This window comes from Tyto alba, unplaced genomic scaffold, assembly GCF_018691265.1.
Source record: "Tyto alba isolate M040663 unplaced genomic scaffold, T.alba_DEE_v4.0 Super-Scaffold_41, whole genome shotgun sequence".
NCBI classification, from domain to species: Eukaryota; Metazoa; Chordata; class Aves; order Strigiformes; family Tytonidae; genus Tyto; species Tyto alba.
Genome location: NW_024881317.1, coordinates 11,782,451 through 11,800,872, shown reverse-complemented (window position 1 = coordinate 11,800,872; position 18,422 = coordinate 11,782,451). Strand labels below are relative to the sequence as shown.

General features: G+C 40.3%; 1 protein-coding gene across 1 annotated transcript; it reads right to left on the bottom strand.

The window, feature by feature from the left end:
- Positions 1-1,975: 1,975 nt before the first annotated feature.
- SLC30A4 (solute carrier family 30 member 4) lies at positions 1,976-17,484 on the bottom strand. The gene is made up of 7 exons (XM_032982937.2): positions 16,554-17,484; positions 11,476-11,622; positions 6,195-6,348; positions 5,720-5,933; positions 5,321-5,426; positions 2,895-3,029; positions 1,976-2,216 (listed from the first exon to the last, which is right to left on the bottom strand). Exons 1-7 carry the CDS (start codon positions 16,942-16,944, stop codon positions 2,062-2,064), a joined length of 1,302 nt encoding a protein of 433 aa, XP_032838828.2. The 5' UTR covers positions 16,945-17,484; the 3' UTR covers positions 1,976-2,061.
- Between the last annotated feature and the right edge of the window lie 938 nt (positions 17,485-18,422).

Below are 18,422 nucleotides of genomic sequence, written 5' to 3'. Positions count from 1 at the left end.
CTAATTACATCAACTGTAAACCCCAATTTAATTAAAACCTATTTGAGTATTAGTATGTGCAAAATACCTGTTGTTTGTTTGTGGTATTTTTTTTTTCCAGTAAGTTTGCAAGGATAGAATGCACATTTTTCATGAACTGTGATATGGCTTAATTTAACGGTAGTGTTTGTATTGAATCATTAGCTTCCCAAGTACAGTGCTGCTTTGCCTCCGAGCTGTATGTGCTCCCATGCTGTACTCAAGTGTTCCCATTTCTTGCCAGAACAGATACAAACATAATCCAGTGTTATGTGCACTTTGTCAAATTAATACTGTGCTGTCTGTTTTCATCAATAAAAAATCATCATGTGACCCCCTACCTCAAAAAAGGGGAGAAAAGAAGTCAAGATTGTTACCACCAACTGCAGGTATAAACCAGCCTGATGAATATGTGAAAACCTAGCAAGTTTCAAAACAGACAATATCTTAAGTATTCACAGCTGAATATCACAATATCCATTATCAGGCAAAAATTTTCTTTTCTGATCCACACAGAGGACTGCTTTTGATGTCAGTGAAAGTTCTGCATAAAGTTCAAAGTACAGAATAAGCAAAAAAATACTTGAAGCCCAAGTTCTCCCTGTCTTCTGAACTCTGCAGGTCACGTTCTTGTTGTCCTTGGCTTCTTTAATGCAGATGACTTCAGAAACAGGCATAAATCTGAGCTTGGAAGTGTAAGATAGCTTAGTGTCAGGTTTTATTATCCTGCACATTCAAAATATAGGGATTCCACCATGAGGCTAAGCAATTCAGTTTTGTGGACTTTGAGGTGTCCAGATGAATAAATAGTCTTTTCAAATTGCCTCATCCCTCTATAAGTAAGAAGAGGCCTTTCTACTTCTGTAGGTTGTTATGATATTGTTGTCCAACACCATTAGGTTACTGAGCTTGCTTGGATTTTGCTCTATTCATAAAGCTAAGTAGTGGAGACTGCTATTGCTGTGGCATTCCTGTCAGGGTACTGCCATACTGTGCTCAAAGCAAAGATGAAAAGGTCAGAGGTCTGTGATAGAGGGAGTAGTACATATCTAAAACTTCTGCTCCCCACTTTCCTGTTAGATGTATGTATTCTGCATGGCTGTAGATTGTGTTTGAGAGTATCTCCACATCAAGCATAGTTTCTAACATTTGACTTTTCAAACAAAACAATCATGGAAAAAACGATCAATTACAGGACATTTATTAATTATAACTAGAATGCATGCTAATCAACTGGCCTTTTAATGTGAATCAAATGTTGGTTTAGACATTCAAGATTATTAATAATAAATTCATCTTACAAGTCAAAACTTTGTAAAATAAATAACCTGTTTCTAATGTATAAACCCTATTCTAAAATACATTAAAGATAACTAATCACTTAAACCACTTTGGGTCCAGTTGGGTCTTTAGTTAAATACCAGAAGTCTGGGCAAAGATCTTCCTGTCTGGATCTCTGAATGCCCAGATTAAAGCTAACTTTCTGGTCTGGGTACAGTAAATTGTGTATTTTGCAGTGTCTCCAAAGAGACAGTTTCAAAATAATTCAACTAGCACTGTATGCATTAAAGATGCTGTATGTAAATAACTATTGGAAAAATACTGTATAATGAATTCAGGGATCATGACATATTATGGAACCTTGGCATGATCAACATTAGAGACTTTAACTGAAATACTGAATACTTGATGCTCCAGTTGGAGTGCAGGTACTTTGTGGTACGTAGGTCTTAAAGGACAATATTGGACTGTAGTATGTGAGGTATCTGCAGAGCCATGTTGCAGTTTGTAAACAATAATCTGAAAAGAGCTTTGTCTCAAAATCATAATAAATTGAATAAACCAGTACAAGGGAGAGAGTGGAATATGTTCTGTAGGGCAACCACTGCACTTTTTGCAGCACCAGTTCTCCCTGCTGCACGTTACACGGTACAAATCCACATATTAATGCTTTCTATTTTATCATTTTCATTTTGCATTTATTGCTCTCAGTCTTTGACTACAAGATAAAGAATAAGGCAGCAGTTCCCAAAACATAAGAAATTAGGCACTGGAACTCTGACAACTTGCGCAGGTTTTGCTTATTTCCTGTTTGTAACTCTGAAGCTGGACAGAGCACTTGTACATTCCGAATGTGTTCAGCAGCAGTTGTCGGGCCTTGGACTGAACTTCCTCCCATTTAGATGAACTACCAGGGACTGGAAGATCAAGAAAATAATTAATACAATTCACTCCTCAAGAAACCTGGACAATCTAGCTCTTCTCAAATTTATCACAGTGTCACCAATTAGAATAATCTTTGTTCACACTCATTTATTAATTATAGTTCTGTGGTCACTCTGTACTCTCTATGTATTACTTTATACCTTTAGGTCTATATCCTCTTAACTAGAATCACATCTTGACAAAAATGTTTGTGTTAGACACCACCCCTACCCACCCAAAAAAATTCCTGAGCTTTCTTTATTAAGAATTAATATTCATGGTACTGTTAGATGTCTAAATCAGCATATGTTTTGGCAAAACATATTTATTTTTTGTATGTCAGATTGTTCCACATTAGAACCTCACCCTGTCTCCTGGGTCAAAATAAGGGAATTGCTGAGGAGAGGCTTTTGGGTTTTTTCCCCCTCTATCCAAAGAATCTGTATTAGATGTTCTAGTATGAATATATTTTCTTTGCACAATTTTCATTTACCATGTCCTTGGCAATGTCTTTCTGGGCCAATGGGTTCTATACCTCACTGTATAAAACCATAGTTAGATTTTTTTTCCCAGATGATATTTCTTGGTTCAACTTAAGTAACAATATCAAGAAGTGGCAATTTTTTTCTACACTTGGATTTAATTTAGAATTATGCTATAGAGCAGCGTACCTAGTTGCAAGTGGACTATGGCAGTTGTTTTTCCTGCAGTGAGAGACCAAACATTTAAATCTTCTATAGAATAAACATCTTCAATTTTCATCAAGTCTTCCTTGATGCGATCCACGTTTAAATGCCTTGGAACTCCTGTGATACCAAACATGAGATAAAATTAATTCTGTCTTCTGCAAACTCTCAGTGGCCTTTAAAATGTCATGACAGATCCCAGTGTCAAAAGAGTTTCTAATTTGTGCTGTTGGAAGTGATTAACAGCTTCCAAGTTATCAACAGAGAAAAATATGGACATCAGCATACTAAATCCAGGATGTATATAAAATTTCTACAGGAGTTGCAGTGTTGTCTTAAAGGTATTTTGTCCTGTCCAGAATCTGCTCTCTGGCAATAGCCAGCATTAGATCCTCTGGAGCAATATACTTGTGTAGACAACTTTACTGCAGCTTCTAACCCCTAGTAACTGCTTAGACCAGACTTTTCGGGTCAGAATCTAAAAAAATGCTAGGGCCTGTCTCCTGAAACTTTTCTCTTCACATAACCGGTGTAATTTTCAGAAGCTCATAGTAATCCATATGCATTGGTTAACACGTATGACTTCTGTCTTATTGCATGTCAAGTTCACGAATCAATGATAACGCTGACCAGGACCTCCTGGATGTAGTATTTTCAGGAGCTACAGCACCTCTAGCTTCCCTACTTCACCCCTTAGCTGTAAAAAGGGCAGAATCAAAGTTTTAGATTATCAACATGTGTCAAAAACTAGTACAAAAACACTGAATAAACTCAGTTTCTGAATATCTTTGTTTCTATGATAGATTTTTACGCCTTATCTTCCAGTTTTATGGAATTTGATTATATATACTATCAGGAGTTCAGCCACTTGCTTCTCAAATTTCTTCAGTTTTTGAATGACTCCTCTCTGAACCTGATGCCTCACTGTCTTTTAAATTATGTTAGTTCCAGAATCATCTCTTTTGGAAGTTCATTGTCTAAGATTGTCTCATTAAACAAAATTTTCCTTCTAGTGAAGACCATTGAAAATTATTTAGCTGATAAATAACTAGCTAACTGCCTGGTATTATTTCTACAGTTTTCTTTTTCCCAGGAAACACGGACTTAAATTTTAATATCTCACATCATGCTACTGATAGACTTCCATGCTGCCTGATCAATCTATATTAAAAGCTATAATCTTATTGCTTGTATTAGATAATAATTTAAGTTTTTAATTTAGCATTCCTAGTAAAATGATGAAACTTAAGTTAAAATTAATACTGAAAGCTGATACAAATCCAAGGACCTTGATGTAGCAGTAGTCTCCAATCTAAGTGCAAGTCCACTCTCTGGAGATCCTGAATTTGAGTTGGAAAAATTCTGTAGCATATATAAAGCACACCTATCATCGCTTTTAATAACATCATTAATTCTGAGATTTTTATGACAGCTGGGATGCCTATGCAAACAGCTACAACTCAAAACATCTGGAATCTGATACAACATTAGTCTGTCTTATCTGTTTTCTTCAGCCAAGTCTTAGCTATTGCCTTGGAGCTAAGTGAGGTTGCTTAAGCAAATTTCTCCATTTCTGCCTTCTCAGTGAGCTTCCATTTTGCTGGGTGTTTTTTTTTTTTTTTTTTCCCTCCTAAATGACAGCAAAAGCACTTGACATTGACTATTTTGAGGTCTCTGATTTAACCTCGTAACATAATAAAAGTGAAGTCAATAATGGCTCACATGAGACAGCTAGGAATGTACAGCTAAAACCTAGGATTTTTCTCCCATCCCCAACTTCTTCACTTTCATAAGGTAAAAGTACTAGATCAAGCAGTAATAGTTGGCATGTTAGCTATGATAATGCAAAGAATGTTGAGAGCATCTTTCAGCTTTTTCTTGTTTTTTTCTTCTTCCTTTTTACACCAGTCTTTACTTGTAGCTTCCCCTGTGGTAACAGTAGAACGCAAATAAAAAACAGTACTTGTGGAAGAGGGGAAGACAGCACAGGCGTGAACCACCTGACCAGTCATTTGACCAAAGCTTCCTTCCTCCTTTTACATGCATTCACATTCACTTTAACTTTAGAAGTAATTAAAGCATAGAACTGGGTCTGGGCTAATGTTCACTTGGTTTAGCTGATAGCCACTGTAGACACCCTAGAAAGTTCTGTACATCTTACTATACCATCTCCTGCTGGTCAATGGTGAACAGAGCTAGGAGTTGTGTCATTCTGGCAGAGGTGAAAGACACCTAAAGAATGCTGCAACTTAGATGAGCCATCAAGAACCAACACACTAAAGCAGCAGCAGGATAAACAGGTCTCCAGACACAATACACTTCGTTAGAGATGGTGATCATGATGTCAAAAAAGTGCCAACGCTCACTGGCATTTGGCATGTGAAGTACTGCAGACCGTGAACAGATCTTACCTTCCAGAATAATAACTCCTGTGTCACACAGAATTCGAACTGTTGTCAAAACCACCAATATGGAGAATACATAGGTACATATAGGATCGGCAATCTTGTATTCTGGCTGCAAGGGAAGTTCCAAAGTGTTAAAGGATGTACGAAAATAAGCTCACTTATAAAAATGTGACCCAGAAAATGCAGTTACTTGTAGCTCCAACTTTCATGAATATTTCTTTTTATTTTAATAGTTACAAAACACATAATAATCTTTGCTTATTTTGCATGAAGGTATGAATCTTGTAATAGAATACCACAGGTTTTCTTAATAATTTAAGAAAACAAGTCCCTTTTTAATTTCATCACTGGAGTTGAAATTAAAAAAATTCCACCCTGCCTCAAAGACTAGCCCATCCTTACCTTAAAGCGTATGATATATGCAGCTACGAGCACACCAATACTTTGTACCAGGTCCCCAAGGGCATGTACAAACGCTGCTCTCACGGCAAGGCTGCTGTGTCCATGGCTGCTGCTGTGGGCTGCGTTAGGAGAGTTTGACTGAGGTACATGAGAGCGAGGGTGGGAATGGGAGTGGGAGTGAAGGTGGCCAGACTGATTCAGCAAAAAACCCATTCTGAAAGGGAAAGAAGAAAAACACTCCAAGAAACAGGCTTTAGGGTTTTTTTTTTTTGTGGGTGGTTTTTTGTCCTTTTTTTTTTTCTTTGTCTTTCCTTTTAGCCAAAAAATTGAAAAAAGTAATACTCAGTATCGTCTTATTTACGAAAATTAAGAGGTCCAGCAAAATTATATCCCATGAGAAAGTTACAGGCCATGAATTAGCAGCTTATTCAGAAATACATTTATGAGTGTTAATGGAGAGAAAGGGAGATCTTACATTAAGTTAACTGCAACACCAACAGCTGCTGTAATCAGCATGATATCGCCATTTATTTCATAGTCCATATGGATAGTTCTTTGAACAGCTTCATACAAGAGGAATGCCATAAGGATATAAACCAGCAATACACTAATGATGGCTGACAATACTTCTGCAAACAGAAAGGAAACAACATTACAAAAATGAGTCTCAGATCTGTTTCTATTTCCAAATTAGAATGTGTATAGAGCCTTAAGTATTTTAACTATTTTATGTGAATTATAACTCTAATGCACAACTAACAAGTTGTGCAGTAAATAAAACTACTAAAATAGGATTAACAAATGGAGTTAACTCCTTCACACTTCCCTGTCGGTATATCTCTCAAATTATGTTTTCTATGAAAAGTCTTGCACGGGCGATGACTGGGACTTCTTCAGACAACCCAGAACTTTTGCCTGAGAAGTTGCAGAAGAAGCCCTGTCCTCAGGAGAGGAAGTCAGGTGATCTCAGACATCACCAGCCCGCCTATAAATAAGAGAAAGCCTGATTTCAAGTGTCCTCAGTATTAAGCTGGATTTAGACTTTTATATATCCTTTTATATTTAGGATGGAGAAAAAATTATAAGAAGGTTAAGAAACCGAACAGTACAGACTTCTCAGGCATATTACTCCTAAGCTTCTTGACATATGTGTACATACATACTATTTATTGCAGTTTTCAGCTATGAAGGATTGCTTAACGTGCATGTATTGCTGTAGTATGCTGTTTTAACGTTATCTAATGTTTGCCAAATATTCATCTTTCACAAAAGTAAGAGTGTTGTAGCCAGCATTTTGGTGTAGGAATTTTATCTGATCAGCAGGGACTTTCAAAAGGTCACATACGTATAAATAAAGAGAAAATCAGAAAGTTAATAAAACTCCTAATATTTCATTGTCTTGCACCTTCCACTGCCATTTACATCTGCAGAAAGTGGTTACAGCTTTCTACAAGGTTCCTGCTGTTCTGATGCAAGTTAAATAGGCCTGAGTATTTTATGGGTCGGGACGTTATGTGCTGTCCACCTCAGTACCCAAGCCATGAAATTGGGCTGGTAATAGCATACATAAACCCAAGGAGGATGAGACCACACTACAGTTTTAAAGTCCTACTATAAAGAATACAGGTATTTCCAAATGGATAACTAGATTCCTTTTAACACAAACATAATTGTACCCTCTGGCTTCTTATTCTGAAAATTATTGCCCTGTTGCAGCTGAAACAAAAAAAAAAAAAAAAAAAAAAAAAAAAAAAAAAAGGCAAGATACATGACAGAGAAAACACTGACCCTGTTAAAAGACTGTCTTAGTTATAAGCAAATTAATACAGGGCTTTATGGAAAGCACTGGGGACACCTTAATGTTAGCTCCATTGTATTGCATGTAACTCCACAGCCATGGCTGAGTGATCTGTAATCATTATGTGTAATGCTCATTACTGTCACTTGCCAGATGGATCACTGGGATCTTAGCCTCCCTGTGTGAATTCAAAGATCAGAGTTGGAATTAATTTACTGGGAATTGCAGTGGCTGTTTTTCCCTCTTGCCCTACACGTTGCCCTGATTTATTCCCCAGTAAGGACAAAATTCTGCTCGTGGCTATACCATAGCTATAAGAGTACCGACCTGAGAATCGCCTCCCTTCTCCCTCTGCTTTGAAACTGTCAGTGCACAGTACAACTTTGGTTACTGCAGAAGATGTAATTTCTAACAAAGAAGTGCCTTAATTTTATTTCTTGAATATTACAGTAAAACACATTCAGCTATATAAGCACTTTAATATCACCAAAATCACTTGATCCATACAGTGAATTTTTAACATCATTATGGGAGAAGAAACACCAACACATTCAGCTGTTCGGTAGTGTGTCAATGCCTGGATGAGTACCAGCATTACCAGGCAGTAAGAAGGCTCTGAAAGGCAACTGTCACAATCTCAGATGATTTCAGAGCAACATGAAAATTCTGGAAATATCCATGCAAGTGGCAGCGTTCTTTACAAAGCAGGCAGATTATTCAGGGCAACACCCTTTAAAAACCCCAATATGTTGCTTAGAATGTTTTCCAGAATGCTTTTTTAAAAAATTTGTGAAGCCATAGCACATTAACATTTACCAGAGAAACAACATGTTGTGGTTTTACAATCTAAAACCATGTTTTCTGCAGCAGAAAACAGTGTTTTCCTTGCAGTTTCTTTCACAGTCATTGTCATGTCAGCAGTGTAGATTTGTGCCGAGATCTTTCGCTTCTTGTGAAATGAACTATGCACTGTCTCAGTGGACTGACTGATTCTGTCATTACTAACATTGTCTCTGCAGCAATGGAAAAATGCCAAGTTCCATATCTAAGCTTAAATCTGCTCAGTGTCTTGCTGAGAAGGAGGTATCTCCACTTGATGGTGAAACAGAACTATTTTTGGCTTCAAGAATATAATCCTTTTTAGACATGACTGTAATTTCCATTACTTTGTCTTCACTATTCTAATCCATTCCTGAGTCTGTCAGCTTAGCTTTTCACCACTGAAAATGGAATAAAACTGAATATGGAGCATACATACTATGTATTCAAAGAGAATTCAAATAAATGAAAACTAGTGCTAATTCCCTTCTGGAATTTGACTAGACAACTAATAAGTCTGTTGTCTTTACAATGCAATGTTTATGGGAACGAGTTTGAAAATTGATCGTTCTACAAACAAAAGTGGTAATGAGCACCAGAAACATTGTTCATTAGAATGTTTTCATGCTTACTGTATGTATAAATTATCTTAAAACTTAATGAAAAGCAGGTCAGCAATGAGACAGTTCTTGTACATACTCCTAGCTTTACACAAATGCTCCACATTTTTTCTGTGACAGATGCTCAATCTGTACCCTATTTTTAACATTCTGTCATTTTTTAACATCTCTCATGAAATTCAAGCTATTGTTGAGCTCATATTATTTGCTGACAAGCTTCGTACATACAGGTTATGTGGAAAAATGTGTTACAGCGAGGATATACCCTAGAAGCAGTTTTGTTCCATTGCCAGTATTCACTGATTTGTGAAACCAGGCCCTCAGGCCACGGCATTCAGACTGGGTGCCTAAATCAAGCAAATAAATTTCACAAATGTGACTTTAAAAAAAAAGTGTATAGTAATTTTGAGCCATCCCATCTTCTGTACTTGCAGAGCCTAGGTCAAGGTTTGGGGGTCTCTTGCAGGGCCTTTACTCACTTCCCCTTCCTCACTGCAGCCACAGAAAATCTTCCCCCACTCCCAGGCTCTACTTCTCCTCCTAAAGAGGAGCCTGCACTGCTGCTGCTGGCACAGAATGGCTGAGGTGGAAAGGAACCCCTAGAAACTCTGTAGTCCTGCTCAAAGCAGGGTCAACTACAACAGGTTGCTCAGGACTGTGTCCAATTGGGTTTTGAGTATTTCCAACTGCAGAGACTCCACAACCAAACCTTCTAGTGTTTGATCACCTACTGGTGCTGGGCAGCAGAAAAGAAGGAGTAATTGCTGCAGAACTGAGAAGCTGCTCCATGTAGCTTCTCCCAGGGAGATGATGATGGGTGATATGGACTAAGTCTGTGGGCCAGATCTGGCCCATGGGCCACCACTGGATCAGTCTGGCCAATATTTTTCTTGGTAGTAAAATGGAAGGAAAAAAAAAAACAAAACAAAACAAAACACAAAAAAAACCACATCAAAAACAAAACCAAAAAAGAAAAAACAAAACAAAACCAAAACCAAAACAAAACAAACAGAAAGTGAGGTGGCAGGAATCCTCAGGGATGTGTGTTTGCAAAGTGTTATGGAGTCCTCAAATTAATTGAAAAATCAGTGAAAATTTACAGGCCTAAGATTTTAATGGTTAAGTAAGCTTCTTTTATTTCTCTTAAGATTAACTCCTGTTTTAAGTTTGGCCATGGCATGTTCAACATATGTACTATTTGGTTTTAGAGAAGTTAGAAGGACATATAAACTACTTAAATGATTTTTAAATAGAGTTAAAGTATATACTAGCAAACATCCTCCTGGAGAGTATGAGCAAGTGCCAGGGGCATACCTGCAAGGTCAGGTTTCAGTATTAGGGGAGCTCCTATTGCAAAATTAAAACTTCTTGAAAGAAAAGTTTGTAATGGGAAATGCTGGCATTGTTAATGCTTTCTTGCTAAAGCCCCAAAGATCTTTGCTAGTGTACAGAGTTATGTATTCATGCATTAGTGACTAACTGATGACAAATGACTAGGAGTGATGGAGTCGTTGAATTCTACTGCTGTTCTAGCAGCCAAAATAAAAATTGCAAATAATGACTACACAAGACTTTGAAATTCCTTGAAAAATATACACTATAGAACGTATAGAGAAGAGGTGCAAACTGTGACACTGGAAATTACCTATTTCATGAAAAATAAAGGTTGAAGCTTTTGGTAAAATGTCTACAAGACCTGCAGATGTATATTATGAATTATTATATCCAATTAGCAACCACATGAAAACACCCTTTATCATCTTTACATTTCCAGTGTCATAACTTTAGTGAAGTCCATCAATCCTGGGCACTGGCAGTAATCTGTTGTGAACAACTGACTGACATGTACAGCTCCTGCACCAACAAGCTCCTCAGTGTGTCACACAAGCACTAACATGGTACAGCAGTGAGTGACCAAAGAATGTGTCCCTATTTTATTCAACAATTCAAATGCACAAAGGTGCACAGAGGCCTGACCTACTGCAACAGCCCAGTAACTATGGATGGGCTGTGAAACACAGCTGCATATCCACCCTTGTTCTTGCTGGCGAGAGCTTCCCTCCTCTGAACCTTTCAAACTTTTTTAGGCCATGGTTTATTTGTATGAAGTCATATGTACAATCTCATCATGTATCTAATTCCCCAACCTTACTCTTTAAGATGGAAAAGGAATCAAGCTTTTAGAATTTAACCCTGAATCCACTGAGTCCTAGTTCCACAAAGATGGAGAGACTCATCCTGCTCCAAGGGAGTGAAACTCTGCCTCAAACTTAACTTTTGGATGAGGTTTAAAATTTTAAAATTAATTTTTTTATTACCTATTCCCTTGAGGCAATACAACTTATGCAGTGGAGCCACAATGGCCAGTGAAAGGACATTAGAGTCAGGGTGTTAAACATAAAGCAACTTTTCGATTTGTTGCTACTTTCTTTCTAGTTACCTATTCTTCTAGAATTAGGTGATCTTTACAGTTGTTGTTTAAAATACTCTGATAATAGCAAAAGCTAATATCTACATACCTAAGCGATGAAATCCAAAAGTGAACCTCTTCGTAGGAGATTTTGCAGACAGCCAGAGAGCAAGCAGGGTCAAAATAATACCGCTAAGGTCAGTTAACATATGAAGTGCATCTGTCATAATTGCTAGACTGTTAGCAACATATCCACCTGAAAACAAAGTTGGAAAAGTCAGGACGTGATATAAATGATTCTAGATAATATCCTTTTGGCACAGCTTACAGTTTGTTGGTTTTCTTCAACACAGTGCATTAAGTGTATGAGAATCCTTCTTATACTCACTAAACTGGGGGTTTTGCCATTTCAATCACAATGCCATGCTATAATTTAAAGCTACTGTAGTTAGAAAGGCAGTGAAGCGTGCTTTCTATTAAGAGTAACATAGAAAGGATTCATTCCTGTTACTCTCACAGAGACTACTTACATCATAACATTTGCAAGATCAGGCCCAAAATAGTTTTTATCTTTTCTATATATATTATTGCATATGTTTAATCAGCTGATCCTTTTATTAAACTACATCTGTTAAATATTTTGTCATTATGGAACAGGGACAGAAATCAAATGACTCAATGGCAAGGAAATTTACCCTGCCCACTTCTTATTTTTATTACATTATCTTTTAACCTTCATTATTCTCTGTCCTGACAGGGTTGTGTAAGTCCTGCCAATATATATTGCAGGCAATGACTTTCACTTGCATAGCGTTTTTGTTACTACCATAATTTCTTCTCATAATTATGAGCTGCATTGAGACAAATAACCTCAGATCAGAGGTTAATATCTTTGTTCCAATTCAATTGCTAATGCTACTATTGGATGGGTGAGCAGTTTAAATAACGCACCTCTCTCTTAAGCATCTCTTATCCAAAGGGGAATCAAGGACAGGCTGCGTTGTCTTCCATATGCATGAAGGTAACCCCATTTTCTCAGAAAAGATCACATCCTTAGTGTCAGCTCAGCTATTATTTAGTTTCTCTTTTTACCTTGAGATTGCCATTCAGCCTGTAAATTCTACTGAGTAAAGCATGCAGCTGGTGAGCCATTTGGCCGGCTTCAGGCCCCAACTAACCTTTCATGTTACGGTATCTTTGTATACTGTTAAAACTGTCTTAGTGCAGAGGCTGACCATGAGGAAATAGCAAAGAGATGTTCATAACTGGCTGATTGCTTTCAAGACTAGTCATAAAATGTGGGGGGGAGGGGGGCTGCGGGTGTTTGTATGTACACACCCACAGACAGAGCTACACCCTCCGCCAAACACGAGCAGGATGGCTGATACTGTAGTATTGCTTGTACTGTAGGTAACTACCAAATACACCACATTTCAACCAGTTCCTTTCCTCGATTCCCCCTTTCTTCAGTTGTTTGTAAGTTTCTAAGTTAAATTCTTCCGAGGCTGAAGTTTTCTAAAGGCCATCACAGCTCAAAAATAATGAGCTTTTAAGATATAGCAATTCATCAGCTTTTTGGGTAACATTAGTTAGGTCTTTCTTAATTAATTTGTGTTCTCCCATAATTTTAAGAAAATACAACTTAGAAATGCGCAGCTCAGCCTCTTTTATAATCAACACAGAAGAAACAATAATTCATATCTAAGGACATTCAATTCAGTAGTTTACAGGTATGATCATTTAAAGTATGTATGTTAATTCACATGTATTAAGAATCAATTCAAAGATGAGTCAGTTCTATTTCAGCTAGCCTCTCACTTTTAAAGACTTCAAAACCAAAATTATAAACAAGGAATTTGGGTACTGAAGCTAATCATAGTGCAGCATGTGGATTAAGAAAACATAATTGAGATTTATGAAATTCTGAAATCAAAGGTTCTCTGTTTCCAGATGTATCGGTTCATTGCTCAGTTAAATGTACTGCCTCAGGGCTCTTGAAACACGACTGGCAACTTGGGGGGGAGGGAAAAAAAAAAAAAAAAAAAAGACATCTATAACCTTTACAAATAGACAGCTTGATGGCTCACCACTGTTTTCAGTGACCTGTGAAGGACAGCAGTCCTCATGGATGATTAATGAGAAATCTCTAAACATAGCTGAAAACATCAAAATCCTGTCAGAAAAGCTAACCAAGACTTGCAATGTTTTTCATTTCTTGATGCAAAATGGTTCCCACAAAGTGTAAGTTGTTATCTGACTTTCACAATGTCTGTTCATCAAAATAAACAAAAAACACTGAGGTGGGCTGGGGTAATGAATTTGGCTATACTTAGGAAAAAATATGCCAATCAAGATTTCACAAAAAAAGGTGCTCAAACAAGATGTCCTGCATCTTGACATCAGTAACAGGCAGCAGAAAGATTTTTACTGAGCAAATTAATTGTCTGACAGGGTCTTTGCCTCTTTCTCAGAAACTCAAAACTGTTAAAGATCATAGAAAAAAGTCAATTAAAATGTCCTATATGATTTCCCAAACACCTGAGATACAGATCAATTCAAAAAGTTCCAAAATTTGAAACCAACCAGACAGAACACAATGCAGGACTGGAGTGAAATAAACATGTGGGACACTGACCCAGGACTTGAGGGCTTCACCTTTAATTACTTGTTCTTGCTGCTGCTTACTTGCCCCACAAAAGCAGAGAGATACCCAAGTCCTCTATCAATTCTCTGTGGAAGTTGGATGCCTGAATATTTTATGGATCTGGCCCTTAGTGCTGTCTGCCTCAGTGCCCAAATACTGAAATAAGGCTGGTAATAGCATACATAAACCTGAGGAGCATGAGCCCACACTACAGTACCAATGCCTTGTACAGACAAATGCATCACCCAGAGCTGAGCTTGCAGAAGTCCTGACTGTGAGGGAGAAACAACAGATGATGTGACAGTGATGAGAAAGTATTTTTTCTCTCAACACCTATTATTTCTAGAGCTCTCCCTGCAATATGAAGAGGTCTACAATAATGTGAATTGGATCCGAAGCCCCTAACAGATACACTCTTAGTGACTTCAGTATCAAGCTGTCGACAGCTCAGACATATTATTCAGTAAGGGGCCCTTCAGATGAATTAAATTTGGCATATATCAGAACTCAGATATTAATACAATCAAATAAAATTGCTCTCATGTTGAAGGATGTCAATGTGTGAGATATAGCACTTATGTTGCTCATCAAATTTACCCAAGTTCATGCTGAACCAAAATCTTAGAGAAAAAAAATGGAGCTGGGGGGCAAACAGAGGCATTCAGCCAGATCCCTGCAACAGGTCTGAACTGAAGTGCTTTATCTGTGATAAGCCAATGTATTGTGGCAGTGTTATTAATGACTAACCACACACTGAGAGATGTTGAAGGGCAAAACCACATTTTTCCATTAGCTCACGTTCCTGAAATAAGGCCACAAATAAAACCGGTGCAGATATAGTCAGTATTCTGGTCTCTCTCTGAAAAACACACCATTTCTCCTACGGACTTTTCTTCTACATATGTGGGACAAACTGTATTATTTATACTCAAGCAATGATTTTGCTCCCTATCCATCTTGTAGAACTTTCTGTCTTAAAGATACAATTCACATTTGCCCTAGGGCAAGTGATCCAAGAGCATGACCTCGCTTCACACGAACAAACATCAGATCTTGAGTCCTTACTGACCAAGCTGACAGAGGTGAGGAGGAGGATGTAGGTCCCATGTTACCATACCTGAGGCATCTCTGTTCTTTACTTCTAGAAAGTTTTTGTGACTTGATTTTTTTTTGCTGGTGAATTATGGCAAATAATCCATCTTATTAGTTCTCATACAGACATGTATGTTAAAATTAAAACAATTTAAAGGCAACTAACTGTTACAGTTGTTAGAGAGACCTGACTCAACATAGCCATCAATGTATTGGCACTGCGTAATGCTCCCCACTACTTCAAATCAGGGGAAAGTGGATTAGAGAGTTTATTCTTCAGGAGGCCGAGTAGCACCAAGCAGACATCTGCACTGAATGGCATGGCTGTGTCCAAAAGACAGATGGTAACAGGACACCGATATTGATAAGTCAACAGAGATGAAAAGATAAATACTGTCCTTTGTAAAACTGATTAGATAATGGCGAACACATAACATTTAATAGCTCATCTATACATCCAGGGTACCTTAACATTTAATTTTATTTCAAGTCTATGCTGCTATAGCCTATTAAATAAAGCACAGTTGTTTTGTACGGACTGTTGTATAAAGCACAGGTTCTCTTCAACCTGAATAGCAAGTGATAGCATGCCTTTATGAGGGAGCGATAAAAGCTGAACTTGAGCACATTCATTCTTCTGACCACCAACAACCGGATGGTTACATAGGAACAAATTTCCAGGTAAAAACCCACCATACTTCTGCCAAGTACTAACAAAGAAAAACCACAAATAATTTAATCGAACTACTTGGTATTCTTATGCGTTATAGTGGGAAGTGTTAAAATACCTATTATTTTAATTGCCTTTGCTCATAAAATTTGTCTGGATGGAGCATATGCTAGTCCAGAGCACAGCAGGACACTAGGTTGTCAAGAGAGTGGCTTCCTCACTGGTCTGTTATTGGTAGCTCAGGTTTTGTCTTTTCAGTCGTAAGTAACAGAATGTACTGCTGTATCTGGTGAATAAGGACAAATATCCCCCAATATTAGGTCTGTTATTATGGCACATGTCACACTTAGAAACTGTATTCCCATCTTCTTGCAAACACAGGAAGATTTTATGGCAGTAATTAAAAAATAGTGAGGATGATCTTCTTTTAGTTATGTAAAATGCTGGTTCTCTCTTGCTAAAAACACCTTACAAACTTACAAGAAAGACTTACAAAGATAAGTAAAAAGCCATTAGAGGTATAAAAACCCAGCTGTTTTACACCATTTGGGGGATTGATGAGATTCAGGTAAGGGCAGTTGCAAGTTCCTCTTTCTTTTCTTGCATGGAAAATACAGGCAGACTTTGCTCCTACACGCTCCCTGAACCTGCAGCTAATCTCTCTGATCTCACGAAATGACAGATGGTTTCTCTTAGTAAACATTTAGAACCGAGGCCGGAGCCGGGTAACCGGCCCTGAGGCACCCGGCCCGGAGAGACGGCACCAAAACCCCCGACTCACCTATGAGCTCCCCCGTCATGAAGAGGAGGTAGAGGAGGGCAGCGAGCGTCAGCCGCTTCTTCACCTTCCTCTGCTTGGAGCGCTCCCGCCGGCTGCTGCAGCCGCTGCAGGGGTCGGGCCGCCCGGCCCGCGCGCTGCGCGGGGCCACGTCCCGCTCCAGCAGCGAGTCCTCGTCGGAGGGCAGGCCCAGGGGCGCCCCGTTCACCGGCGGCTCCGGGGCCGCCTCCGAACCGTCGTCCGACACCACCACTCGCAGCTTGTTAAACCTGGGGAAGTCCTCGTCCCCCACCTCGTCCGAGAAGTCGAAGGCACTGGAGTCGTTCAGGAACAAGGGGTCCTCGCTCCTCCGCAGCAGGGACTTGATGCTCGTCCAGAGGCCGGGCCCAGCCATAGCGGCTGCGGCTCCCGGGGGCCTCGCCGGCTGCGGCCGATGCGCCGCCGGCGGCTCCCGCTGCCGCGGCTCCCGCTCGCCGGCGGCGCCCGTCCGCTCGCCGGCCCGTCAGGGCATGGCCGGCATGGCCCCCGCCGCGCCCTGCGCAGGCCGGCCGGCAGGGAGGCAACGCGGGGCTCTGCCGCCGAGCGCCCCGGCACTACCGAGCCCCACCACCGCCCCGCGGCCCCTCCGCGCCCGGCACCGCGCTGTCACACACACCCCTCCCCTCGGAGCCCCGGGCCAACCCGCCGAGCCTGTCCCTCCTCCGGCGCAGCCCCGGTCACGGCGCGGCCGGGCAGGCGGCGCCGGGCGCAGGGCCGCCTCCCTGCCGGCGCAGGGGGAGCGCCGCCGCCGCCACCGCCGTGCGCGTCACATCCATCGGCACCGCCGCGGGCGGGAACCGCGCCTCAGACCAAACCCCTGCGCGCTGCCGAGCCAGCCCCGCGGAGCGGAGGGGCAGGGCCGGCAGCCAGCATCCCCTGCGCGCCCGCGGATCGCCGCGGCCCCCGCCGGCACTGCGCCTGCGCCAGCCGCACGTTTGGGCCGCAGGTTCGAGCCCTGCTCCCGCCGTGGAGGTGGTGGGGCGGAGCCGCGTTGCGCTGCGCGGGGCTGGCCGCGGCCGCGGAGCATCGGAGGACGGCGAGGGGTCCCCCGTTGGCGGTCAGCAGCGCCCGGCCGTGCGGCACCGGCGCTTCCCTCCCGTCCTGCGTGCGTTTGTGTTTGGTGGATAAATGTCATGCGAGGTAGAGATTTTTAACTGTAAAAGCCATAAAATCCACATATGATCTGTTAATAGACAAGCAGCTGTTTTCATGTACACTGGAAACCTGAGCTGCATAGTTCCGTGCTCTGGCTTCAAATTTTGAAATTCACAAGTTTGTTTTGTGTAGCTTTTTCTTTCTTGCCCTATCAAAGGTGTTATCCCAAAATAAGGGTTCTTTCACTCGGGTATGCAAGCCAATATGCATAGGGTCGAGGTATATCTTTTATTTCATGTCAGCACAGAGATGGGTGCTAAGTGGTAATTCCACAAAGCTGTCACACCACACAAAGGAACTGCAGCCTATTTATCTTGTTACATGACTAGTAAAAACCTATCTAAAGTTACACTCATTGGTCTGTAATTGGTCTTACCATTCCATCTGCTATTGATTAGTTATATTTAAATTAGCCTCACTTGCTATGTAAATTAGCACACATGCTTCTTACAGGCACAAGGGGGAGGGTGCAAGTGCAAGTGCAAGTGCAAGTGCAAGTGCAAGTGCAAGTGCAAGTGCAAGTGCAAGTGCAAGTGCAGTCTTGTCTTGTCTTGTTAAGTCTTGTCTTTTCTTTCTGGTCTTGAATTGAGTCAGTGGTCATGATCTCCCACTGCCACCTTTACCTTTCCCCCAGTTACCACAGATTTTTTGCTGACTTAATGTTTCTCAAGCAATCAT